The sequence below is a fragment of the Laetiporus sulphureus genome (genome assembly GCF_001632365.1).
Source record: "Laetiporus sulphureus 93-53 unplaced genomic scaffold LAESUscaffold_7, whole genome shotgun sequence".
Classification (NCBI taxonomy): domain Eukaryota; kingdom Fungi; phylum Basidiomycota; class Agaricomycetes; order Polyporales; family Laetiporaceae; genus Laetiporus; species Laetiporus sulphureus.
The window spans coordinates 556237-578913 of record NW_024468516.1 but is presented as its reverse complement, the minus strand read 5'-3'; the positions used below and the strand labels follow the sequence as shown (position 1 = coordinate 578913).

Below are 22677 nucleotides of genomic sequence, written 5' to 3'. Positions count from 1 at the left end.
ACAAGACAAGACATGATGCGATAGACAGAGTGTTGAATCGGCGAGATGGCCACACCGCGAGACATAGCCGGCACCATCCTGTACCCAGACCCCTGGAAAGAGAAGGAGCGATAGATGTGAGAGCCTGTCATACATCGAAGCTGAGAGCACACGATTGAATTCGAGAATTTGGTGATGATGCGATGCGATTGGCTGGGCGATAGACAGGATACGAACTCGCCCGGCCTCGAGGACAAGCAAAGATGAGCTGGGACCCGCTGGGAGGGCCTGAACTGTAGGTAGTTTAGCAACGCACGACATGAGGCGGCCCCAGTCAAAGAAAGCCAATTCTCCCGGGGTCCATGACGTTGTACTCGGATGGATGTCGGGCTCGGCGGGCCCGTATGCTGCCCCGTGCGCGTCGTCGTCGTCGTCGTCGTCGAGCGCGTCGGTCGCGCGTTTGTTAAGTTGAATGGCGGAACACGCGCCGACGAAGCGTACAACGTCTCAAAGATGATGGGCGGAACTGCTAAGCAGCGCAGGAAGCATCCCAATCAGGCAAAAGGCGCAAAACGCATGCGAGTCGTGATGGGTCTTTGACGCCCGAAACCCTTCACATCCCTTCACATTTCCGATTGCTCACGGGTATAAATTTCGATATTCATGCAGGACCTCTCTTGTCCTCTTAACTCACCCCCACCATCTTCTCTGCGGGTACCCACTGGTGCTCGTCGTCGTACCCATCGTCCTCATCGCTATCCATAACGAACTCACGCCCTCACATTAACGTGTTCTTGCTACAAGTCACTACTACTATGCCATCTCTCCGTCGTACCTTGTCCTACCCCGAGGCCCGTGGTGCCCCTTACACGCAACCTGCGGAGCCGTCGTCATCGTCCTCGGACACAGACGCGAACGAGACGCGTACCAATGCTCCCAACTTACGTCGATCATCAGGCTCGGATGCAAGCCACAGGCGCGTCCTCGCAGAGATCGACTGGTGGATCGTCCAAGACGGTCAATGCAAGGACGCTGACGCGTCCACCCACGAGAACAACGCGACCGACACGGATGCGGAAGTGCGTACCGGAAATGACGATGTGGCTGTAACGCCAGCGCTTGCGCATGACGATGCTGTGGCCGCCGCCACTGAGGCCTGGCGATCACCTTCGCCGTCGGCTCCGAGCCCTAGTGCCGACGTCGCGTCCATCACTCCCTTCTTCGCCGACCTATCATTGGAAAGCACTGACAGTGACTCTGAGGTCCGTACTCTCATTTCATCCTTTCACTCATGTATGCCTGTGTGCATATATACATCTTTCTGGCACACACATCCGTAGATCTTCCGCTCACAGCCTCTCTTCTATCCAGGTGTTGTCTCCACTGCCACAGTTCGCTGAACTCTCTATCTCGCCTCGAACACCCGAGCGCCACAGCAGAACGCCCTCATCAGACTCCTCCGACTCTTCTGACTCTTCGCGGTCGAGTAGCCCAATGCCGTCGCCATTCACGCTTCACTCGATGCCGGCGTTCGACACAACCTTCCCCACACTGAGCACGAAGTCTGAGAACGGCTTCCTGGACCTCGACTTCGGGTTCACGTCTGACCCGGATGTCCCGTCCTCCACCGACTTCCAGACAAGTGACATGGACGCGCCTTGCGTAGGCCACCGGCCAACGCTCGCTTCAAAATCTGGTGACCAGGCACGTCCTGCTAGCTATTCCTATACCGAAACCGCGAAATCCGATGAAGAGTCGCGGCACTCGTGGGACGACCTCTGGTATGATGACACCGATTCATCAGATTCGTGCTCACAATCACCATCGTACTTCTCGCTATCGAGCACGGATGTGGACGACCTCTTTTACTGAATACTGGAAGTTGGTTGCACGCGTTGTCTCCCTTGACGGCCCTCTCAGGAGAGCGCAGGTGGTAGTGGGAAGAGAGTGGAAAAGGCGAATGGCTTCGCCAGTGCGCATATATGCATGCCCTCCATTTTGCGTCTTGTGTCTTGGTCCCCCGTCTCGTGTCTTGGCTCTCCCTCCATGACCCCATCGACGACCCACGACTCTTACACAGTCCATTTCATCGCCTCTATGCTTACCCCTATGCGACGACATGCTCGACGATGCGCTTAAGGCGCAATCCGCAATGACCTCGTCACGAATCATCTTGTATGACGTTCGTCACATATCATTCAAGCTCAAGGCTCGTATACCTCTCGCGTACGATACGCGTCAAAGCGCCTAGCATATGTCCTACCCAATCTCTCGCCTCGGTCTTGCATCTCATCGCGTTCTGTTCTGTTATGGTTTTCATCTATCTTCCTTGTTTTCTTCTGGCTTGTTTTCCGCGTCCCCGCATATATTTTCCACGCTTGGATCGCGTTCTCCTTGATGGGCCATTACACGCAGCATCGTGTACATGGTTGCTACGCTGTTCATATTACGCGCCTTTCACGTTCACGTCACGCAGCTAATGACGTCTGACTGTTGCATTACTAGTACATAGCATGTCTTCCGTTGTCGCGCTTTCCTCCACCTCTGCATTCCGCTTCCATTGGGTCTGTTCCGTGATATGCCTCTCAATTGTGTAATGACTAGACATGCATGCCATCGGTCTCGTAATACGATTCATCTTCCAACTCCGTGTCGGCCCGCTCACTCATTCTCAACGCTCTCAATGAAATTCGACTTGCTCGGACTTGGACAAGAGAAGATGATGCAGGGAACATGACCGCCTGGTAGGGCGAGAACTCCGCTGTGAAGGATGCTCGGGAGCAAACCACTTCAAGATCGACTTCGGCTATCTATATTTGTTGGCAACTTGACATGTGCGCGACAGTCTTGATTTTGTCCGACCCGACAGCTGGGTTTGATGAAGTTCACCGCCGTTCCTGACGCCGAGAAACTGAATTGAGACTGAATGGTGGCACCCACAACAATGCATCCTACCAGAGAAGCACACCATGGTTCTTCCGCGATACCAGCGCTTCTCAGCTGGTAATTCTATCGACCTCGCCACTACGACCTAAAAAGTCGCTGAGCTGATCATAACCTGAACATCCCACCTTCGAATGCGTCCAGCTTCGATGATAGTACCTCTTGGTCACATTGAATGAACCAGAGATCGGCGCGAGGGTCCGAGTATTGACTTCAGTGAGTAGCAACACATGGTCCGTTCATTCGCAGAATCGAACGATCGCGACAGGCACGCACACTCCAATTGCAAATCGCCGCTCTAGTAGCATCTCGTGCTGTAGCATAGACTTCGCGCTCAGCGAGACTTTCCACCGCGCATTTGCCTATCACTTCACGATGTTTTTCAGACGAGGGCAATAACCACGGTATATGACAACCGCCATGCAAACTATGAATACATTCGGCACTGTCAGTCGAATACGATACAAGGTTCAGCAAACACACGGTGTACCAGCCTGCGGTCCAGACCGCCTTGGAATGAAAGATGAGCAGTTCGCTGAATGGTCATCCAGGAGTTCCGTTTCGCCATGACCGGGCAAGACGCCGCCTCGAAACCAATGACTGCCAACTTCTTGTGCCCACATCGATCCGGTGTGTGAATGGGAAGCCGCGGGGAGCGCGCGTCCTTCTATGCACCCAAGACTGCAGCGGGGGTCGGCGTTATGGCCCGGACGGTGATAATGCGAGGCCGAGCGCACTGTGTTGCAGATTAGGATATGAATGCTGCGTCGTGCACCGCTAGCCCCAATCGTCATCTTCACTCCCGAGCACTGTCCTAGACCTGGAGCGAGGTCGCCCCTATTCGTCTTTTGATGCTCGCACGAGACGCTGCGAGCTCCAAAGCGCCGGTCGCAATGCCGCATGCCCCAACCGACGAGACCTCAGCTCGTTCATCTTCATCTGTTCATCTGTACATGCCAGAAACCATCTCAGGACCGGTCACTTTGCTCCAGCGCGAGGTGGCAAGGGGTCCATAGCGAGGTGCTACATCCGGCACGCCTTGCAGGAAAGGCGGTGCGGCCTGGAGCTTGGCTGGTATGACGTGGAGCCGCGGCGGTAAGGGCTGGGCCTGAGGAGGACGCGGCTGCGGGCGGGGTACTTGTTGTGGCGGGGCAGCCGCAGAACCGTGCCGGGCTTTCCATGCATTGCGTATGGAGGCAGATCGGGCGAACAGCTAAGGGGCGGAGTTGAATCAGGTCAAGCAGTCCAACGACAACAGGTATGCATATGTAAACTCCTACCGTCTCTTTCTCGACACCGTCTGAAATACTTTCGGTGATCTTTTCTACGACAGCCTTGAAGTTGCCTGCGGGCTTATCGTCCCTGAAACGCATCATCCGCCAGTACTCATGCTTGGGATCCCAATGCACCTCCACGATACGATCGTCGAGTTGCTCTCCAGAGGCTTTCATGCTAAGCGAACGTCAGTGAACTGGGTTGTGAAACCGAAAGGAAGATGTTCCACACACCTTTCCCATTCATCATCCTCGACATGCATGACATCGTAAAATTCATACCGCTGCTGACCCCGGTCATCGCCACAGTAGACATGCAACTCGAAGACAGGTTTCGCAAACAAATCGGGCTCGGAGGACTTATTGGACTTGGGCGGGAAGCGCAGCACCAGCTTGAAGTCTATAGAATTCTCCGATGGAGGTTTCCACTTCAATCTGTGGAGTGGCTGAAGGTCAGCTTAGTTGCCTTAGATTGAGTTGATACGAACATGTTCTGATCTGTGCCAGGAATATAAGGCGTTTCAGCGCACGTATATATCAAGCCGTCTGTGCCATGTTGCAGCGCAGGCAAATCGATGTTGAAGACGTCATCAACGTGGTAGGACAACTTGACATCTTTGATCTTGATGCTATCATGCAGAGAAGGTGAGAATTCAGCATCACGATATCGCCGAGGTTGACTGCCTACTCAAATGGTTGTTCTTGCGCCATCTGGGGGAATTCTTTCATCATCTTAGCATAAGGAGCATAGAACCATGCTTGCAGCCTCTGCCAAGCTACTTAATTTAGGGACATCGACTCAACAGGAAGCACCCTACCCCATAGCGCTTGTCCAGAGATCTTGACATGACATTTTGGTCGTCAATCACCAGACAGTCGAACGCGAGGTAGCGCAGTGTTTCCTGATTGCGATGACTCTCAGCAAGTGAAGTTGTGGAAGCACTGAAAAAAGGACAAACCTGGCGAGTACGAGGATCGACATCAACGACAAGCTCACCATCGACAATAGTATTGCGCAGCGGCATCCTGGGATTTTCATGATGAGGGAAATAAAGGCCAATTACCTGTCGATAGCTATTGTGGCGGTCAATCTGATCCGACAGTCAAATACGCACTTAAAATGTATGGCGAGAACGTCAAGCAAACACGTACGATATAGACCGTCTGCTCCTGGTGATCCGTCTGGACGAAAAGGAGCACGCGAATGCCATCCGACTTCTCGCATACCCAATAGCTGCCCGATACCACGATTTAGGATCCCTCCAGTGAATGCTGCATTGACATGCGAGCGCAACTCACTCCTTCGAGTCCAGTTTCTCCAGATCTCGCGTGCCAAAGCTGATAGGCTGACTACCAGGAAAACTAAGAGGAAGGAGAGTATGAACACCAGATTGTGGCGAGAGTCAGATTTTTCACCGTTCGTTCTCGAGCTGGCAGAGACGAGCCACCGTACGCCGAAGCCATTGTTCTTGACCAGATTTGGGGGGGACTGGCTTGCCGGGCAGCTCAGGCAATGGAGACATGGACGCAGCGAGGAAGAGGCAGGCGTGTAGGCGTGACGCGTGACGCGGACATCATAACACGCGCGTGCACCGAGGACTCGATTCGAACTCGATAAGACGCAAGTTCGTCGACGTGGCGTTCGGAGGATGTATGGCTATGAGGATTGTAGTATGCAATGCATTCGGGATCATAAAACGTACAGCGTTAATGCAATAGGGCTATCCTCTACGACGCACACGACGCAAAGGCATGCTCACTGTGTTCTAGAAGTCGAATGTACTGTACAGCAGCGAGAGAGAAGAACGTGCAAAACATATGGCATGAGAAGTGATGACATGAGGCTACGAGAAGAGAAATTGACACCACATGCGCCTAGCGGTCCTCCGCCCATTCCTGCAAAAGAGGGATTAGTGACGACGAAATTGACCATCAGCAACGAGTGCTTACGTTTTCCTTCTTGATTTGGGCCTACAAAGAAGAGAAGTTTTTAGCATATCCCATGAGTCGCAAGAAGCGGGGCCTTACCTCTTCTTCCGGAGTGAAGTCGTTCACGATGTTGAAAAGCTTGCGGATCTCCTCAGGTGTCTTACCCTTTATCATGTTGGCGACAGTTTTGCATCCTACATCACTGTTATAAGGGTGAAATCAACTCCGGGCCCACGGAAATATATGAGTAAGACTTACAGAAGAGGCTTGATGTCGAGATAGTTAGCCGCAAGAATGATTTCAAAGAGCATCTCCTGGTCGACAGTGATGAACTTCTGATCCCACTCGCTGATATCGGTTGTCCGCTTGCGGGTCTCATCCTGGCTTTGCTCGGATTCGGCGGTGGGAAGAGGCTCTCCACGATGATGCTCGCAGTACTCCAGGACCTAATATCATATCGATGGACCGTATTAGCGCACCTCGCGGGTGGCACGAGGAGCGCCACAACAACTATACGCGCCTTCTTTAGCACACTCGAGGAGACATTGGGCAACGGGATGGGCTGGTCGCTCTCGCCGACATCTGAGAGGCGGTGTCAGCGCCGGCAGAACAGGATTGGGTGGCGTCACAACATCACCTTCAAGCATGTTCTTGATGAGAACGCTGCGCTCAGCAACCTCTTTGTCAACGACAAACTGTTCATTGTCAGAAGTAACGAGGAGAACCATTGTGAAAGAAGACCGCGATATGGAGTGATGATCTGACAAGAGTTTGGTATGAGTCTTTGCGGTTCAGGAGCGCGTGGACCGTTTTTGAAGTAACGCCTTGATTAGGTAATCATCCATACACCCGTCAATAAATGTGGCTCCTCGTAAACTGATCCGTTCACTTGTCCACTCTGCACAGCACAGCAGCAGCGACGCCATGACTTCGTTCTGGTCTCTGGCACGCTTCATACAGCCTCACAGCCCGTTTAGCCTCTCAGGTTCGAATTCTTCCCGTGCGACGCGCAGGACCATACTGGAAATCACTGCTTGCCGACAGGTTTGGGTTCTGTGCGTACGGCCACAAAACGCGCAGGAGGCAGCGTATCGAATAACGGCGGCTCGCCAGGGAAGCGGTTAGGTGTCAAGAAGTACTCAGGTGTGACACTGCACATGCGCTTTCCTCATTGCAGGGCTAATACGGCAGGATCATCCTCATAGATGAGTTCGTGAAGGCTGGCAACATCCTCGTTCGACAGCGCGGCACGCAGTTCCACCCTGGCCAGCATGTGAGCCTCCTACAAAACCGAATAGAATGCGCGAGTTGATTCAATTTTTTCACTTCCAAAACAGGTGGGAATCGGGCGCGATCATACCCTCTTCGCACTCGTGCCCGGCTATGTGCGCTTTTACAAAGAGATGCGCATGCGAGGTGCGCGCAAGTATGTGGGCGTTGTGCTCAACAAGGGCGAGAAACTGCCAAGGGACGACAGCGCTTTGGGGCGTAGTCGCTACTTTGGCCTTGTGAACCTCAACGCATCTTCCGATGTGTCAAACCAATCTACCACTGCTTGACTTGAGGGTTCAGTTGGTCTCGTTGCATCTGGGTGACGCCTGTACATAAAAGGATGAAGGTAATATACAACGAATGATTAATGATCTCTACACACAGCTGCGACAACAGGACGGAGGGTGGAGAGACAGCAACAGTAACATCGGCGGACAGACGACACAAGCTGCGCAAGACAGGCGTTGAAAACATCACAGTGGATATCACTGCTGGATGTGCAGCACCACAGGTTCTTTTATGACTGGCAAGTCCAGATCGATTAGCTCCTTTAGCGAAGGCACCGTGCTGTCGAATATCTCAATCCAGTCGTGCTTCGTGAAACCGATATGTGCGCGGTTGCAATCTCTCTCTGAGATGAGATACTCCTCCAGAGACAGGAGGACCAGCATCCGGACGATCCCCTGCAATCTTGTGTACGTGAAACGTCTCCAGGAGGTGTGTGAATGACTTCATTATTGGTGCTCGCGCAATGGACACCACCGGTGCAGAATGTGCGAGATATACCGAGCACTTGAGCCGAGGTTCGAATGCGTTGGGCCGTCCTCATCATCTGATACTTTGCGGGAGATTAGGAAAATTATGATGGGTGCCCAGCGGAAGGTGGAGGCAGTTGCGTTGCGGGAGTAACACGGACAGCGTACGGATCAAGACCACGCAGTTCGCAGCCTCCCGCTAAGCAGGCAGCCTTGAAGCCACGTAGTAGCTGAGAACTAGCCGCCTTGTCTGCCTGCGCGTTATAGCGATTAGCGATCCATTACGCGTTCACTGCAGTGATCGCCTATTATTGACTTTCTGTACACAACTTGCGCATTCCATCAACGCAGGATGCAATAGCAATTTTGCGAATGACATGGCGTGCAACGGCGCGACCGTGGACGATCAGGCTATGATGAAGTGAGCACGGTACAGGTGTTCGTCCAAAGTCACAGCATTCCTTTCCGATGTCTTGTGCGGCTCGTCTGGGACTGCTTCCTCAACTCAGCTCCGGCGGTGCAATAGAAACCACATAGGAGCAGGGGCAGATCTCGTGAAGTACTGTGTATGAGCATGGAGGATAGCGAGATGATAGCGCGGTTTCTGAATGATGGTCTAAGGAATGCTCTGTGCAAAGCTGGTCGCGGTGATCGCTGTCAAGACGATGGGCGCTGATCATTACTTCCATTTCGACGGCAACCAGGGCCAGTCGACGACGATTGGACTGGTTCACTTTAGATCTCACGAACGTAACTATAGGGTCAGGTCGTCGCCAGACAATGACCCGTCATGTCAAGCTGCGCTGCGCTGCCTCCGTTCTCACAGTAACTGCTCGTCGCTATATCAGCTACAGTGCAGCATCCGAAAGAGCACAACACCATGTCTGACTTTCAGCTCACGATAACCCCCATCAAGCTCTCCGGTGCGTCCTCCTGTGCACCCACAATGTAGAAAGCTTTCTCGTGCTAAGGTTCAACTTGCAGATCTCCCCTCTGAAGAGACCATAGTCTCGTCGGGGCGAGCACTTCTGGACTCTACATCGTCCTGGAAACCAGGCAAAGCCTACCAGAAAGGCGTGGTGAAGACTTGCTCACGCCCAAAGGGCCCGCAGGACGGAGCACCCTGGCATTGCAGGGTCAGCGAGCATGCCGCGGAGGACGCGACGTTCGATGAGTTCTGGAGCAAGCTAGGTGTGGATAAAGCGCAGAATGAGATGCAGTATGTCCATGGCACTTGCTACTCATCAGAGACCCAGCTCATTGTACCCGCCCAACCGTGTATCAGGTATATCCCTGATATCAAGAAGGTCACGCTCGTCAAGCAGATATCGCCAACCCAAGCTGTCTGGTCGCTATACTACACGTTCCCACCTCCGGTCTCTCCAAGAGTGTTCACTGTGCTGCAGACGACATATCGTGATGACAACTCGCCTAGGACAGGGTAAATCACAGCAGCTTCTAGGGGCTTGTACAGCAATTTGATAACCGTCATGTCTCCAGGCTCATTGTCTCCATACCGATCGACCTATCTGGAGACGAGGAGCTGGCCAAGATGGAGGAGAAGGGCGTCAAAGGCCGTTACGTGAGCATCGAACGTCTCGTAGAACTCGACAGTGGCAAGGTGGAATGGCGCATGGCGACTTCAAGCACGCCTGGTGGCAAGATACCTTCATTCATGGCAGAGTCCACCATGGACAGCACCATTTCGAAGGTGAGCTCTCTGAAAGCATATTGCAGTGTTGATCAATTAACGATAGTATGCAGGACGTGACCCACTTTCTCCACTGGTTCCATTCCGTCCGTTCGAAACCAGAACAGCCGCCTGCGAGTGGCTAATTGTGTTTGGTAGCCGAGACCGACTTGTGCACTTGACATCGTGCACGCACTATAACGAAGCGTGTACGAGTTCCCCCAGGTTGTATGCGCACCGCTGCTCCACTCGATACCAACATTATGTACGCCCGTATACATACTTGTGAAGCGCGTTCAATAATTGTACAAGCACCTTATAAAGAAGCTGTCTCAGAGATGCCTGCCAGAACACACATCCGTGATCGTGCCCGTGTAATCATAATTCAGGCCGAACCATGATCAGATTGCTGCGTGCAAGAATTGCCACAACCAGTTGGAGCACGAAAGCCATGACGCTACGATAGTCACGAAACGCATGCATAGGCTGGGACATAGGCAAGATAAACATACGACGATGGGTTGGAGTTGACCAGCCATTAGGCGTTCGACTACGCAATCCATGGGACTCATACGACCACGACAGCTCAGAAAAGCCATGTCAGGCGCGAACTGCATGAAGAACCACAGAGCTATCTGAATTCTCATGATCGCTGAAGGATCGCATCAAGATTGTGAGGAAGAGCAAACAGACGTCAAACCACGGACTCACCCCAACCTGAGCATTCTGGGTCTTCATTCTCTGTACGGGGAGGTTGAACAAAACCTGGATCTCTTCTGGCGTCTTTCCAATGATCATCTTCGCAACTTGTCGGCAACACATATCCCTGCCGATTCATCGTAGCAATGCATGAGCACAACTGCTATCACTACTGTGGCTGTGCATGAAGCGCTCACTGTAGAGGGACGATTTCGAGGTATTTCGCGGCTCGGATCACGCGAAAGAGCATGTCGTGTTCCAAACCGCCGGCGTACGAGTCATTCCACGCTTGGTCTGGAGTGAGTGGGAGCGATGCCTGCCCGCGATAGTGCTCGCAATACTCAAGAACCTGACAAGCGAGGGCGGGAATGATGGCATTGCTCGTTTACTGCATGGTATACATACCTTTCGAAACACATCAGAGGTCACAGCTTGTAAGGGAATGTCTTCTCTAGTAGGGTCATCGTCTATGAAAGAGCTTCGTTACAAATGCATGATAGCGAAAGAGGAGGCACGTCGCACTGGTTGCGAAGTCCCGCAGCAATCCTGCTTGTACGGCAACATCATCTTCCAGAGCAAAGCGCACATCGTCGGATGTCACGACGGTCAACATGGTCTGCAAGTGGTGGTCTATGGACCAGCCTCACTCTACTTAAATATTTGTTGCGCAGTTCGAGTCAGAAAGAGGCAGTGCCGCGTGACGACATGATCATACGAGGATATTTACGCCGAAATGGGGCAGTATCTTCACACCATCCCTATACAGTAATTACACGCACCATGACATACATGCGCATCCGTCGGATCAGTCACAAAATCCACATACGCCTCAGGCCAATTCGAGATATCTCTCCACTGAAACATCACAGAAGGCGAGTGAGCAACGAAGTAAGACACGCGGGTGTGCGAGGCCGCACCTTCCCAATTCGTCACCGCCTCGTTCCACAGCTTGACCTCATGCTCGCGCGTCCCGCCAAAGTGCTCGACGAAGTCGTGTCCGAAAACGATCTCAGCGCGCGCAACGCTTTCCGGGCGCATCATGCGCTTCGTTGCGGATTCTAGGGTTTGCGGGAGCATCTGGACCTGCAACGGCACGAGTACCTTAACAGCGATCATACAAACGAGAACCAGAAGCGTACCTTCCCATTTCTCTTATCCTCCGCCGTCAACTGCCCAACCGGAGGCCCGGGAAGTTCCAGCTTCTTCTCGACCCCACGAATACCCAGCGCAAAGATCGCGCTCATTGCAAAATACGGATTCATGTCCGCGCCGGGCACGCGGACCTCTAAGCGCGTCGCAGCGGGTGGGACGGAGGGCGGCGAGATAATGCGCACGGACGCCGCGCGCGAATCGTACCCGTATGTGACCGCGTTCGGTGCCCAGAATGCCTCGCCGCCGACGAGCCGCTTGTAACCATTGATGGTTGGCACAAGCTGGGTAGAATTGGTCGGCTGTATGAATTAATAGAGGAATAGGCTTACCATGGGCATGACTGAGGATGTAAGAGTGAGAGATGAGGTGGGGTCGAGATTAAGGTAACAATCGTACATACCATCCGAAAGTCCGTCCAGTATACCGGCTAGGAACCACTCGCCTTCTTGGCTGAGGTACCTTGTATCGTCGTATGCAGCACCTTCTCTGCCACCATTCTCCAGCTCCGCTTCGGAGACGGCGAACAAGCTCTTCCCATCCTTGTCGCGTAACGATACATGAATGTGACTACACCGCATCGTGAGTATCAAGTCTGGAAACAGCGGTCAGTAGCAGATTCCCCTACCCGCTGCAGCCCGGAAGCTACACATTGAAACCGGTCAGCATAATACCTGCATAACAGGGTGGCTTACGCACATTTCCCCATGGCTTTGCCATGAAGCTAGGGACGACTCCCCGCTTCATGCCAATACTCTTCGCGAGGAACTTGAATAGGATTGCATTGTCTGCCATCCGCAGAGCGTTCGTGTATGTTAAAGCTGTCTCATAGACGCCTGGCCCGGTCTCAGTATCTACGGGATGTTGAGATAAACGAGTCTTGTAACAAGGGTGAGGACGAACGGTGGCCTTCTAAGGGTACTTGGAACTTAAGGGCTTCGTCGAAGAGGTCGTTGAAGTACTCATTGTTGATTTGGGTGCGGAGTAGTGAGTAGCCGTGCACTGTCATGGAGGATCCGTGAGGGGCGGTAAGCACTCTTGAGCGCAAGCACTTACTTCCGGGAGTCAACGGCTGAAGGTTCATGTAGTTCTTCTCTGCCAAACTATGTGGGGTCTCTGCACATACGTCCTGCTCTCAACGGATTCAGAAGAATTGTGACAGAATTGCTCATACCTTTAAATTGGAAATACTAGCAAAGTTTAGGTATCCATATCACTATTGCCCACACAAAGGCTCTCACCTCGTACTCGCAGCCAGCAAAGCATTGCCAGCCCTTCTCATCGGCGCGTTCAACTACCTTCCTCAGCACGCCCCGAGGATCAGCACATATTGGCTCCTTGGTATCCGGGTCGAGGAAGGAAACAAGGAAGAAAGGAACGTTGTGCTCCCAGGGAATACGGCGGTATGTGGAGAGGTCTATAGAAGCCAGCAGGTCGCGATAGCCATTCGCTCTATTCGAGATGAGCAGCTCTCGCGAGTAGACTGTATCGTGCATGTCCCATCCACTGCGAATACCAGTGAGTTACAGTAGCCACGTATTCAAATGATCATCTCACAAAATAACACTGCAGAAGCCAAAGCCGTCGGATGAGGCTGCGCTCAAGAACTTCTCCTTTGACTGGAGAACTGGTATCAGGACGAGTATTACTATGCGAATTGTTCCTGCAACAGTGCTCGCACCATGAATTTGCCTCTCAAGACGCCATCCACTTCAGGAGGTCAATTCAGGATACGATTGCCTTCGTTCCCAACGATGCTTACCATCCACTCCTGGCAAAATTCGTTCACCAGTCAATGTCTGAGACATCATACCGCATTGATTCAGGCTCACCGGCAACCTTGACCTTGTTATCATTGCTGAGCAGCTCCCTAAGCTGTGCAGTGTTCTGGGGAGCGTGCATCGTGGCCGGGGCATGCGGAGACATGTTTAAACAGGAGAAAGCTTGAAGCTGTCTGCAAGTATCTGCGCTCCCGCAGAAATCGTGACTTCAACTGATAGCGAACAGGCGCCCGATCTAGAGATCAACATGCTATACAAGGAAGACACTTAAAGTACTACAGTGCTGACTAATCAATTGCTATCTTTATACAACTAAGGAACTTCCGATGATTCGTGCTATATCGATAAATGTCGACGATATTTTACGGTGCTCTCATTTCTTCCAGCTCGCTCACGACCTACAATGCTTTCCCGCATGCATTATTGGCAGTTTCAGATCGTAATGGCGAGATAGAGTGGCTCGAGCAGGACGTGCCAGCCAGTACGCTACAGGATGTCCTCGCGGAGCACGGCCACATTGACACCGTCAACCTGATAGAGTTGAGGATGGGCGAGTTTCTCATGCCAGGGTTTGTAGACACGCATACAGTGAGTGTTGGTTGACTAGTATTGGAATTAGCATGACTTCACGGCCACACAGCATGCGCCTCAAGTCCCGAACACTGGCAGGTACGTGTCAATGCGACTGGTTTGTTCTTCACGCATTCATGGTTTATAAAGCGGGCAGCAGCACGAGCTGTTGGACTGGCTGTCCGAAGTTACGTTTCCGATGGAGTCGAGATTCGCCGACATCAGCTTCGCGAAGCGATCATATCCGACGGTCGTAAGACGCACGATTGATTGTGGGGTACGCTTTCCTTGCCATTCATTTCTCAGTGCTGCTGGTTGACACGAAGGTAGACAACGACGTGCTGCTACTATGGTACACTGCATTTAGAAGCGACGAAGCTGTTGGTGGACATCGTACACGCAAGTGGTACGCCCTCCCGTCCTACCAACGTCGCATCTCTCATATGTCGCATCGTTAGGGCAACGAGCCTTTGTCGGGGTAGGTGAGCCCCCATTCGCTCGTCCTCACAACCCATCCTCACCATCTCCGCCTCCAGAAATGTAACATGGACCGCAACTGCCCGGACTACTATGTCGAGCCCTCCGCCGACGCCTCCATGTCGGCCACGCGCGATCTTATCGCATACATCCGCGCGCTCTCGCCCTCCACGCCCGAGCATTCCCACGGCATTCTCTTCCACCAGCTCGTGCAGCCCATCCTCACGCCGCGCTTCGCCGTATCCTGCACGCCCGAGCTGCTCACCGAGCTCGGAGAGCTCGCGCAGTCCGACCCTGCGCTGCCCATTCAAACGCACCTTGCCGAGAACGAGGCCGAGATCGCATTCACGCGCTCACTCTTTCCCGCACACACTCTCCCGTGCTCGCCCGTCCCGCCGCCCAAAGGCTGGCAGGGTCACGGGACATATACAGGCGTGTACGACGCGTTCGGATTGCTCCGCGAGAACACGATCCTCGCGCATTGCGTGCATCTCGAGCCGGAAGAGGTGGAGATCATCAAGGCGAGAGGTGCAGGCGTGAGCCACTGCCCGACGAGCAACTTCAACCTCAGAAGCGGGTGCGCGCGGATTGGGATGCTGCTCGACCACGGAATCAAGGTACGCTAGCCGCCCCTCCTCCAGCTTGCCACTCCCTAACAGCCTGCACCGGACCAGGTCGGACTCGGGACGGATGTCTCAGGCGGCTTCTCGCCATCAATCCTGCGCACGATCCAGGACGCGAGCATCTGCTCGAAGGTCGTCGCGATGCAGCCGCACTTCTCCAAGCCCGCCGCTCCCCACGAGCACTTCGCGAACCGGCAGCTGTCTGTCGCGACTCTCCTGTACCTCGCAACGCTTGGTGGCGCGCAGGTATGCGGGCTCGGGCATCGCATCGCCGTGCTTGAGCCGGGGCGCGCATTCGACGCGCTCGTCGTGAGCGTGCGCACGGGTGCGGGGAACCCCGCGGTGTGGGGCGCAGATATGGATGAAGAGTTGGGCGTGCGGGGGAGTGGTGGAGAGCAAGGCGACGAGGGCGGACGGGGAAAGACGGAGAAGGAGGAGCTTGAGGGGATACTGGAGAGATTCTTGTTCTGCGGAGATGATCGCAATATAAGGAAAGTCTTCGTACAGGGTCGTCTCATTGGCGGAAAGGACTTCCGGGGATGATATTAATGGCTATTTTACAGAATACGGTATACAGGTGCAGTAGACGGATATAGGTACATACATACAAACGCACGCAGAATACCACCGTGGAATAGATCTATGTGCTTGGAGTGCACTAGTCAAACGCCGCATGCCGAATGGTCCTTGAAGTCACCAAATTCCCATTTGTAACAATCCTGGAGAAAATCAGCTATTCGTCACTTCCAGAGCATACGCTGCCAATGAATACATACCACACAGTCGACCTCTTCCCTCGCAATTGGCACGTCCAACGCCACCCCATCGTCACTCGTGTCCCACCCGCCCTCCACCTGTGCCTCCAGCACCTTGGTAATCACCTCCTTGATTGTATGCGTCCGCACGTCCACCCGCCAGCCCAACTTCCCCACCGTGTCAAACACTATCGTCTTCCCCAGATGGCACCGCGTCTCAAGCGCATACCCTGCCTGCGCACACAGCGATTTTACTCCAGTGCACGTGCCCTGCGGGATCGGGTCCGCGTTGTGGTAGACGTGTGTGACGGGGGATGCGCCGAACGCAGCGGTGGCGTTCGACTGCGCGGAGGGCGGCAGTGGGAGACGCAGACGCTGTGCAGCGAGCCGCTCGCCCGGAGACTCGAAGGTGACGGCGGGGAGGCCGAAGGTAGTCCCGAGCAGCGATGCCAGCGAGCCGCCAAGGGAGTGTCCGACGAGCCATATGGTGGAAGTCGGATATAATGCCGTCAGGTTGTTGATCAAGTCCTGTGAGTAGCAAAATCTGTCAGAATCAAGATGATGTGACCATCAGCCTGGCGTTGGCAGATGCATGTAAAGTAAGCATGCATCACCCGGCGGAATGAACTAGAGTAGAGTCCTGCCGGAAACGCAGAAAGCTGCCCAGCTACAACACACGGAGCAGAACATGCGAAATGCACTCACCACCCCGACATTGTAGAACAAGCTCTCCTCGATCAGCGCCTTGCTCAAGCACCCGTTATCGCACCGCCAGTGGTTTGCATAGCATCCGCACACGGTACTGAATACCCACGAAAAATCGACACGAGCGCAGCAGCATGAGAAAAGGAGGTTATCATTGAACTTGTCCTTCTTGGACGTTGGGCCCTGCAGGGTCGTGCCCTTGATCGCGAGGATGACGGTCGAATTTGAGATCGAGGCAAAGACGTGCCCACGAAAACCGTCCGCCACGTCTTCCCAGCCGAAAGGAAAGCTCTACACACGCATCGCATGAGCAATCGAGGTGCCAGGCGAAAAGGGTGAACACGTACATGGTTCCAAGTAGGATCGATCTCATACCAGTTCTTCTGACCGGGAAGGGCGTACGCATTGCCCGTCATCCGAGCCAGCTGAGTCAGCGTATGCTTGTCTTCGACATACGGCCCCATAACCTCCACCTGCTCCCACTCGACCTCCTCGCTCCCCAGGCCCGCCCGCGCACGCTGGTAGACCTCCGCCGAACGTGGCCGCCAGATGGTCGTCGGCCGTGCCTTCAACGTAAATGTCGGCGTCGGTGCGTCGTCCGGCGAGCTGACAGCAAACACGGACTGCGGACCGTCCAGCGCATAGTCCTGCGGGAGCGTGTACTCTTGCTGCGGGGTGAAGGAAATCTCTGTGCTCGGAATAATCAACGCAGCTAGAGCGAGGTGAGTTGTAACTTGCAAAATAACAATAAAGGTCAGCATGCGCATGCTGTGTGAAGATGCATAAGAGCGAGGAGAGCCTGCGAGATGGGAGAGATGGAGGTTTATGTCAAGATGCAGCCGGCATGATTGACATAAGCGGCCTGCTCTCCGCCACCTGCGGCGCGCATCGCGATCAAAAATGCAGTGCGCGCTTGTGACACACGTGCCGCGGGGGCCACAAGAGGTACATGCGCGCCAGGGCTACATACAGCAATAAGTACAACAACAGCAGGTTAACAGTCACAAGGCAGCAAGATACAAAAAACGAGCGGAGACGATGGGGATAAGGAGGAAAGAGGAAATACAGGAGAGGCAAGAAGCAATACAAAAGGGCAATTCGTGAGAGTCGTGATCATGGCCGATTTCTCGGAGAAGTCCTGCTCGCATGCAAGTCCTTGATATCATAATATATGCTGAAGCCAAACGAAAGGAACAACAAGAACGCGGCAGCAGTGCCGACGTTGTACCCATCACACCTGCACGCCGCATAATGAGCATGTGCCCGCCCGAGCAGCCCACGGACGACTAGCACTCACCAGCCGTTGTACCCGCCAACAGGACACCGCTTTCCCATCATAATAATGACAAAAACAGCTCCCCAAATCACTCCCGTGATAATGTCAAACGCCATCCGCACCTTCAGCTGCTTTCGCGCGCGCTTCCACTCCGCCTCCAATGCAAGCCCAGCAAAGATGCCACGGCGCCTCGGACGCCTCGCCTGCACGTAAGACCCTGGCGGGCCAAAGTCCGTCCCGTCGTCTTCTCCGTCGTCCCACTCCGTGTCTCGGTCTCTTCCGCCTCCGAACATGGTCGGGTCAACGATGAGGTTCACCTGGACGCCATCGTCATGCGGCACGCCTTTGTGTTTCTTTCCTTTTCTCTTATTCTTCTTGCCGCCGGGCAGGTGCTGTACCGGCAGGACCATGAGCCCTCCTGAGCCCTCAAAGGTGGCGTCTCTTGGAGGCTTTCGTCTTCCACAGCAATATGGATAGATCAGGAATAGATAGAGCAGGGCAAGCGCAGTCAGGAAGGAGCAGACGTAGAGTACGTAAGCTGGGAGCTTGTGAGCGGGTGGAGGCGTCGATGTAGTCTTGATGAGCTGACATGCAACGATAGTCAGACATGCAAAGTGCATGTACAAATGCAAAAGCGCAATTTCTTGATTGAGGGGGGAAAGAAATGGAGCCAAGACAAAATGTATAAAATGACATACCAACGCCGTGTACACAGTCGAGAGACACGCTGCGACTACAAACAGCATCTGCAGTCCTCGCACAAGCATCCTCGTCTTCGGACCCTCCGTGATCAACCGTCCGTTCGCATCCACGCTACCTACTTTCTCGCCAACAACAGGCGGCAGCTCCTTCCCACCAAACTCGGCCTCCAGCATGCGCATGCGCTCTTCCTTGAGGTTCGGATGGACAGACGCATCCGAATCCGCATTCCAGGGCAGAACGCCGAGATCATGAGAGGAATCTGCAGGGTACGAAGGCGGCGCCGTATATGCGTATGGGTTCGGGAAGGGGCCGATGTCAAAGACATGTGTGGGGAACGCGGGGTCGAACGGAGAAAGCTTAGTATTGAAGCCATGCCCGATAGGCGTTGCTGCAGGGAGGGAGAATGACTTCTGGGGCTTGCCTTGGTTGAACCACGGCCTCGTGAATGAGGGGAAATGAACCAAGTCGACGTCTGAACTGTCGGAGTTCGGTTCACTCTGCGCCTCGTGTAGTGCATGCGTACGGCTGGAGAACGAAGGGTTGCTCTGCAGCGTTTTCTGAGGGAGAGACGGCGGGGGAAGCGAGAACGGTTGGCTGGTCGGTGTACGAGGACTAAGATCAGAGGAGGACGGTGAGCCCGCAGCTGAGGGGGAAACGAGAGAAGGAGAACGGAGAGATGCAAGGCTGGCGAATGGGCGTAGAGAAGGAGGGGTAGGCGGGTAGGGATCGTATGGACGGAACTCGCGTGAGTTTGAGCTGTCTGCGTTCCGATTCAAGGCTGCTGCGTATTCTGCGAGATCAAGCGCGACGATGGAGTCATCGGATACTTGGCGCTGAATCCCAAAAGCAGTGGTACCAAAGTCATTATATGCGGGCCTGGAAATCTTGGGAAAAGGGTCAGAAGGATCGGGAGACCATGGTCGGCGGAAACGAGAAGGAGGTGGGGGTGTGTCGAGGCTATAATTCGAAACCATGGTTGTGTGTTCGTGAGTGTCGTGAATGTCGTCAGTTGGCGTTAGTTTCGTGAAGATCGTGAACGAAGATAACTAGAAAGGGGGTGAAGAAGTCTAGAAATACCGCAGAATTGAACGGATGCCGCCTGCGAGCTTCTGGCTTGATTTGAAGCTCGAGCTTGAGGGTTTCAGGCTCTTAGAGCTTGAAGGGCGTTCTCAATGCAATGGCCGGGAGCAGGAGGCCTTGCATGTATGGGAAGGAAGTTTTGAGTTTGATGCAGCGCACGTTTATGCCTTAGTCTATTCCGACTTGCGTCCTGTGACCGCGCGGGGCAAGGGTCGGGTCGCTCAGTAAAGCAATTCCGTCCAGGACGCTCGCCGCTCACGCTATGACATGGTTGCCCAGTTTGAGGGCTTGAAAGCATGTTCTACATGCTGCCCGGAATGTAGCCAGACAGTGCGTGCTCTGGCAGTGGCACATTGCGCGCTACCCTGCGGTGAGTTCAAGTTCACGTGATCGTGACGCGTCGCGTCAGTCTGCCGATGTCACGCGTTTATCGCTGCGGCCCATGGCCCATGCCCGTCTTCGACTTGCCGGCAGTTCCAGTCTGGCTGTCTCTGCGCCGTCCTCGCTGCTCATCGCGTTTACTTCACGTTTCCCACTCTTGCTCCATCGCCACCCCGACCCGTTGGCCGCCACGTCGCGCGTTCTCTATCACGGCGCATCTTCGTAGCGACCTTTTTGAATACACGTCAGGGCGGTGGATGTAAGTCTCATACACATGTTATTCTATGGGGTATATGTCTAACCCGTAATCTGACATGTTCAGCTTCAACGATGACCTTCGCCACGCAGAGCGCAGACGTATCTTCAACGTCGATGAGCTAAGTCGACAGATACAAGACTGCCTCTGTGGTATGGCAGGAGATCACAGCTCGACGTAGATCGAGGACCATGTAGGCCGCTCCCTGCCTTTTTATTATTACTCCCTTAAACTTACTGATAACCATAGACGAAAGTGCCGAAGCAGCGCTCGTGAGAGGAGCCGAATAGGAACTAGCTTATCTGGAGCAGTTCGGTCGACCGCTGTTGCCGTTCCAGCGCATAAGGAGGGAATATTACCAGTACCAGGAGCAGCCGCCGTCGGATCACATCGAGAACCTGCACCGTTATCTCCTCATCGCGTCGTCACTCATCCCCAGGGACCCGTGGGAGGGCGAAACTCTCGCGCTGAAGGTTGCGCTGATAGAAGCAACGGAGAACTGGGAGACGCTTGCGGGGGGAGGCCCGCCGTGTCCTGTCGTGTTCGACGCCGAGGACGTACGCGGGACGATGGAGCTGGATGCAGAAACGAGAGGAGCGGACGAGACTCTAGAGGCGTGCCGGAACATGATCGGCTTCGGGCCGGAGGGCTGGATGCCCGCCGAGCACTACGAGGCCATGGCACGCAGCAAGAAGCTGAAGGAGGATGGATTGGCGGCGGCCGAGTCGGAGGAGGAACGGGCTCAGGTCGCGGCGCACTGGCCCTTGGACGAAGAGGAATACATGTAATGAATCGAGTTGCTGTGCTTATGGCCGGCCGGCCCGGGCCCGTAAGAACGAAGTAATATCACTTCTTGTATTGTCTCGACGAACTGGGAGGGGCCGTCGACGCCGCGGTCCTTCTTCCTAAATTTCCGATCGCGCTGTGGCGTATGTCGAGCTCGTCGACGTTTTCCGAGTCTTGGGAGAAGTTGAAAGTCAGATTTGAGACTGATCGCAGCAGCGTGATCTGCTAGGTGCAATGCCGCCATCATCATAAAGTATCCTCGATGTCCGATCAGCCCAACCTCGAGCCAGTCCGTCGCGCCGCCCTCCTCGCGACCCTCCACGACCTCAGCCAGCCACCCGCATTCCTCGCAGGCGCTATCTCGACCGCCGCGCGCCAGACCACCGCGAACCTGCGCATCATCCTCTTCTCTCCGTCCTTCAACGAAGCGACACCAACTTCAGATGCTCCGCGAGGCGGGATAGACCTCCGCAGCGACAGGAACGAGTACTCGCACGCCGGGCACTGGCATGAAGTACAGAGGCTGTTGACGTTCGTTTACGTGCAGGCGACCAAGGTCGCGCAGGATATGGGGAAGGTGTTGATGGACATAGACGTACTGCTTAGGGGAACCGAAGAGCAGTTCCCGGAGGAACTGATCCGCGATGTAGAACGCACATACTGTGGTAAGCATCCCTCCGCGACGCGATCTTCCGTCGCTTTATAACGATTTCCAGTCACGCCTCCACACCCGAGGTTCCCTGCGCTCCCTGCATCGGTGCAGGAACGCACGGACGTCGTATCGCTCAAACACGACGCATCACCCCACTTCCCCCACCACCCACACCCACCCCCTCCATCCGACCCCAATCTGCCCTCGCTCTTCCCGGTGGTAGCTCTCGGCGGTACATTCGACCACCTCCACGCGGGTCACAAGATCCTGCTCAGCATGGCCGCGTGGATCGCCAGCGAGAAGCTCATCGTCGGGATAACCGGTCAGTCTCCTCCTGACAACCTACATGTCCTCCTAGCCCACATCTTGTTTCCGCTCCTTAGATGACGTGCTGCTGAAGAACAAGGTGAATAAGGAGGTCCTGGAGAAGCTGCCCGTGCGCACGGCACGAACGCGTGCGTTTCTCGAGCTCTTCAAAGCTGGGCTGGAGTACGACATCGTGCCGATCAACGACGTGTACGGGCCAACCGCTTGGGACCCAAACGTCCAGGCGCTAGTCGTCAGCAAGGAGACGCTACCTGGTGCAGCAGCCAGTACGTCTCTGCCAAAAACATATGCCCTTTCGCTGACGCCATGGTGGCATTCAGTCCACAAGCTGCGAGCGGAGAAATCTCTTCCTTCCCTCGAGACCTTCGTCATCGACGTCATCTCTTCTACCGAAGCCAGCGTCGACGACGAAGACGCAGAAGTGCTGAAAAATACCAAGTTGAGCAGTACATTCATCCGTCAGTGGATCGTAGAACACCCGGATGCGCGTTGATCAGCCGCCACTCGAACGCTCGCCATGGCACATTATACCGAAGACTTAGAGGGCCCTCTTCACGTTGTGTGCGAGTACTTAATGTATTTGATTAGGGTATCGACGGCTATCGCCGTCACCGTG

The 22677-nt window shown here is 54.4% G+C and overlaps 13 protein-coding genes across 13 annotated transcripts; 6 read left to right on the top strand and 7 right to left on the bottom strand.

Annotated features, from left to right (window-relative positions):
- Positions 1 to 670: 670 nt before the first annotated feature.
- LAESUDRAFT_810630 (uncharacterized protein) lies at positions 671 to 1851 on the top strand (the record flags this gene model as incomplete). The annotated part of the gene is made up of 2 exons (XM_040914237.1): positions 671 to 1241; positions 1351 to 1851. The coding sequence occupies exons 1-2, from the start codon at positions 795 to 797 to the stop codon at positions 1849 to 1851; spliced, it is 948 nt and encodes a 315-aa protein (XP_040767388.1). The 5' UTR covers positions 671 to 794.
- Positions 1852 to 3127: 1276 nt separating this feature from the next.
- On the bottom strand, positions 3128 to 4087 carry LAESUDRAFT_514926 (uncharacterized protein). The gene is made up of 2 exons (XM_040902758.1): positions 3417 to 4087; positions 3128 to 3349 (listed from the first exon to the last, which is right to left on the bottom strand). Exons 1-2 carry the CDS (start codon positions 3822 to 3824, stop codon positions 3305 to 3307), a joined length of 453 nt encoding a protein of 150 aa, XP_040767387.1. The 5' UTR covers positions 3825 to 4087; the 3' UTR covers positions 3128 to 3304.
- Positions 3441 to 5719, bottom strand: LAESUDRAFT_799740 (mRNA capping enzyme; the record flags this gene model as incomplete). The annotated part of the gene is made up of 10 exons (XM_040913991.1): positions 3441 to 4135; positions 4203 to 4374; positions 4431 to 4631; positions 4685 to 4825; positions 4885 to 4964; positions 5015 to 5098; positions 5156 to 5287; positions 5349 to 5430; positions 5496 to 5558; positions 5613 to 5719. 10 exons carry the CDS (start codon positions 5717 to 5719, stop codon positions 3866 to 3868), a joined length of 1332 nt encoding a protein of 443 aa, XP_040767386.1. The 3' UTR covers positions 3441 to 3865.
- LAESUDRAFT_674515 (S-phase kinase-associated protein 1A-like protein) lies at positions 5613 to 6895 on the bottom strand. Its single transcript, XM_040905557.1, has 6 exons — positions 6763 to 6895; positions 6646 to 6707; positions 6384 to 6571; positions 6225 to 6327; positions 6147 to 6167; positions 5613 to 6092 (listed from the first exon to the last, which is right to left on the bottom strand). Exons 1-6 carry the CDS (start codon positions 6851 to 6853, stop codon positions 6072 to 6074), a joined length of 486 nt encoding a protein of 161 aa, XP_040767385.1. The 5' UTR covers positions 6854 to 6895; the 3' UTR covers positions 5613 to 6071.
- A 154-nt stretch (positions 6896 to 7049) lies between these two features.
- On the top strand, positions 7050 to 7684 carry LAESUDRAFT_756581 (uncharacterized protein; the record flags this gene model as incomplete). The annotated part of the gene is made up of 4 exons (XM_040912189.1): positions 7050 to 7110; positions 7170 to 7268; positions 7331 to 7398; positions 7463 to 7684. 4 exons carry the CDS (start codon positions 7050 to 7052, stop codon positions 7682 to 7684), a joined length of 450 nt encoding a protein of 149 aa, XP_040767384.1.
- A 1176-nt stretch (positions 7685 to 8860) lies between these two features.
- On the top strand, positions 8861 to 10209 carry LAESUDRAFT_722611 (uncharacterized protein). Its single transcript, XM_040908243.1, has 5 exons — positions 8861 to 9075; positions 9137 to 9371; positions 9438 to 9593; positions 9653 to 9863; positions 9917 to 10209. The coding sequence occupies exons 1-5, from the start codon at positions 9033 to 9035 to the stop codon at positions 9986 to 9988; spliced, it is 717 nt and encodes a 238-aa protein (XP_040767383.1). The 5' UTR covers positions 8861 to 9032; the 3' UTR covers positions 9989 to 10209.
- A 95-nt stretch (positions 10210 to 10304) lies between these two features.
- Positions 10305 to 11224, bottom strand: LAESUDRAFT_514658 (uncharacterized protein). Its single transcript, XM_040902757.1, has 5 exons — positions 11064 to 11224; positions 10947 to 11008; positions 10739 to 10890; positions 10554 to 10668; positions 10305 to 10494 (listed from the first exon to the last, which is right to left on the bottom strand). The coding sequence occupies exons 1-5, from the start codon at positions 11152 to 11154 to the stop codon at positions 10486 to 10488; spliced, it is 429 nt and encodes a 142-aa protein (XP_040767382.1). The 5' UTR covers positions 11155 to 11224; the 3' UTR covers positions 10305 to 10485.
- A 146-nt stretch (positions 11225 to 11370) lies between these two features.
- Positions 11371 to 13616, bottom strand: LAESUDRAFT_646669 (glutamine synthetase/guanido kinase; the record flags this gene model as incomplete). The annotated part of the gene is made up of 14 exons (XM_040904000.1): positions 11371 to 11396; positions 11459 to 11624; positions 11681 to 11974; positions 12023 to 12033; positions 12094 to 12260; positions 12319 to 12335; positions 12390 to 12544; positions 12594 to 12692; positions 12747 to 12806; positions 12865 to 12880; positions 12932 to 13196; positions 13248 to 13309; positions 13372 to 13400; positions 13523 to 13616. The coding sequence occupies 14 exons, from the start codon at positions 13614 to 13616 to the stop codon at positions 11371 to 11373; spliced, it is 1461 nt and encodes a 486-aa protein (XP_040767381.1).
- Positions 13617 to 13819: 203 nt separating this feature from the next.
- Positions 13820 to 15684, top strand: LAESUDRAFT_646785 (Metallo-dependent hydrolase; the record flags this gene model as incomplete). The annotated part of the gene is made up of 7 exons (XM_040904008.1): positions 13820 to 14059; positions 14112 to 14140; positions 14192 to 14318; positions 14372 to 14447; positions 14500 to 14519; positions 14578 to 15135; positions 15193 to 15684. 7 exons carry the CDS (start codon positions 13820 to 13822, stop codon positions 15682 to 15684), a joined length of 1542 nt encoding a protein of 513 aa, XP_040767380.1.
- Positions 15605 to 17570, bottom strand: LAESUDRAFT_514560 (alpha/beta-hydrolase). Its single transcript, XM_040902756.1, has 4 exons — positions 16949 to 17570; positions 16602 to 16892; positions 15918 to 16424; positions 15605 to 15860 (listed from the first exon to the last, which is right to left on the bottom strand). Exons 1-4 carry the CDS (start codon positions 17366 to 17368, stop codon positions 15804 to 15806), a joined length of 1275 nt encoding a protein of 424 aa, XP_040767379.1. The 5' UTR covers positions 17369 to 17570; the 3' UTR covers positions 15605 to 15803.
- A 144-nt stretch (positions 17571 to 17714) lies between these two features.
- On the bottom strand, positions 17715 to 19553 carry LAESUDRAFT_735299 (uncharacterized protein; the record flags this gene model as incomplete). The annotated part of the gene is made up of 4 exons (XM_040910576.1): positions 17715 to 17838; positions 17899 to 18461; positions 18576 to 19222; positions 19250 to 19553. 4 exons carry the CDS (start codon positions 19551 to 19553, stop codon positions 17715 to 17717), a joined length of 1638 nt encoding a protein of 545 aa, XP_040767378.1.
- A 118-nt stretch (positions 19554 to 19671) lies between these two features.
- Positions 19672 to 21084, top strand: LAESUDRAFT_756575 (uncharacterized protein; the record flags this gene model as incomplete). The annotated part of the gene is made up of 2 exons (XM_040912188.1): positions 19672 to 19782; positions 20608 to 21084. The coding sequence occupies 2 exons, from the start codon at positions 19672 to 19674 to the stop codon at positions 21082 to 21084; spliced, it is 588 nt and encodes a 195-aa protein (XP_040767377.1).
- A 260-nt stretch (positions 21085 to 21344) lies between these two features.
- On the top strand, positions 21345 to 22554 carry LAESUDRAFT_735298 (Nucleotidylyl transferase; the record flags this gene model as incomplete). The annotated part of the gene is made up of 4 exons (XM_040910575.1): positions 21345 to 21747; positions 21799 to 22056; positions 22118 to 22327; positions 22382 to 22554. 4 exons carry the CDS (start codon positions 21345 to 21347, stop codon positions 22552 to 22554), a joined length of 1044 nt encoding a protein of 347 aa, XP_040767376.1.
- Positions 22555 to 22677: the final 123 nt, after the last annotated feature.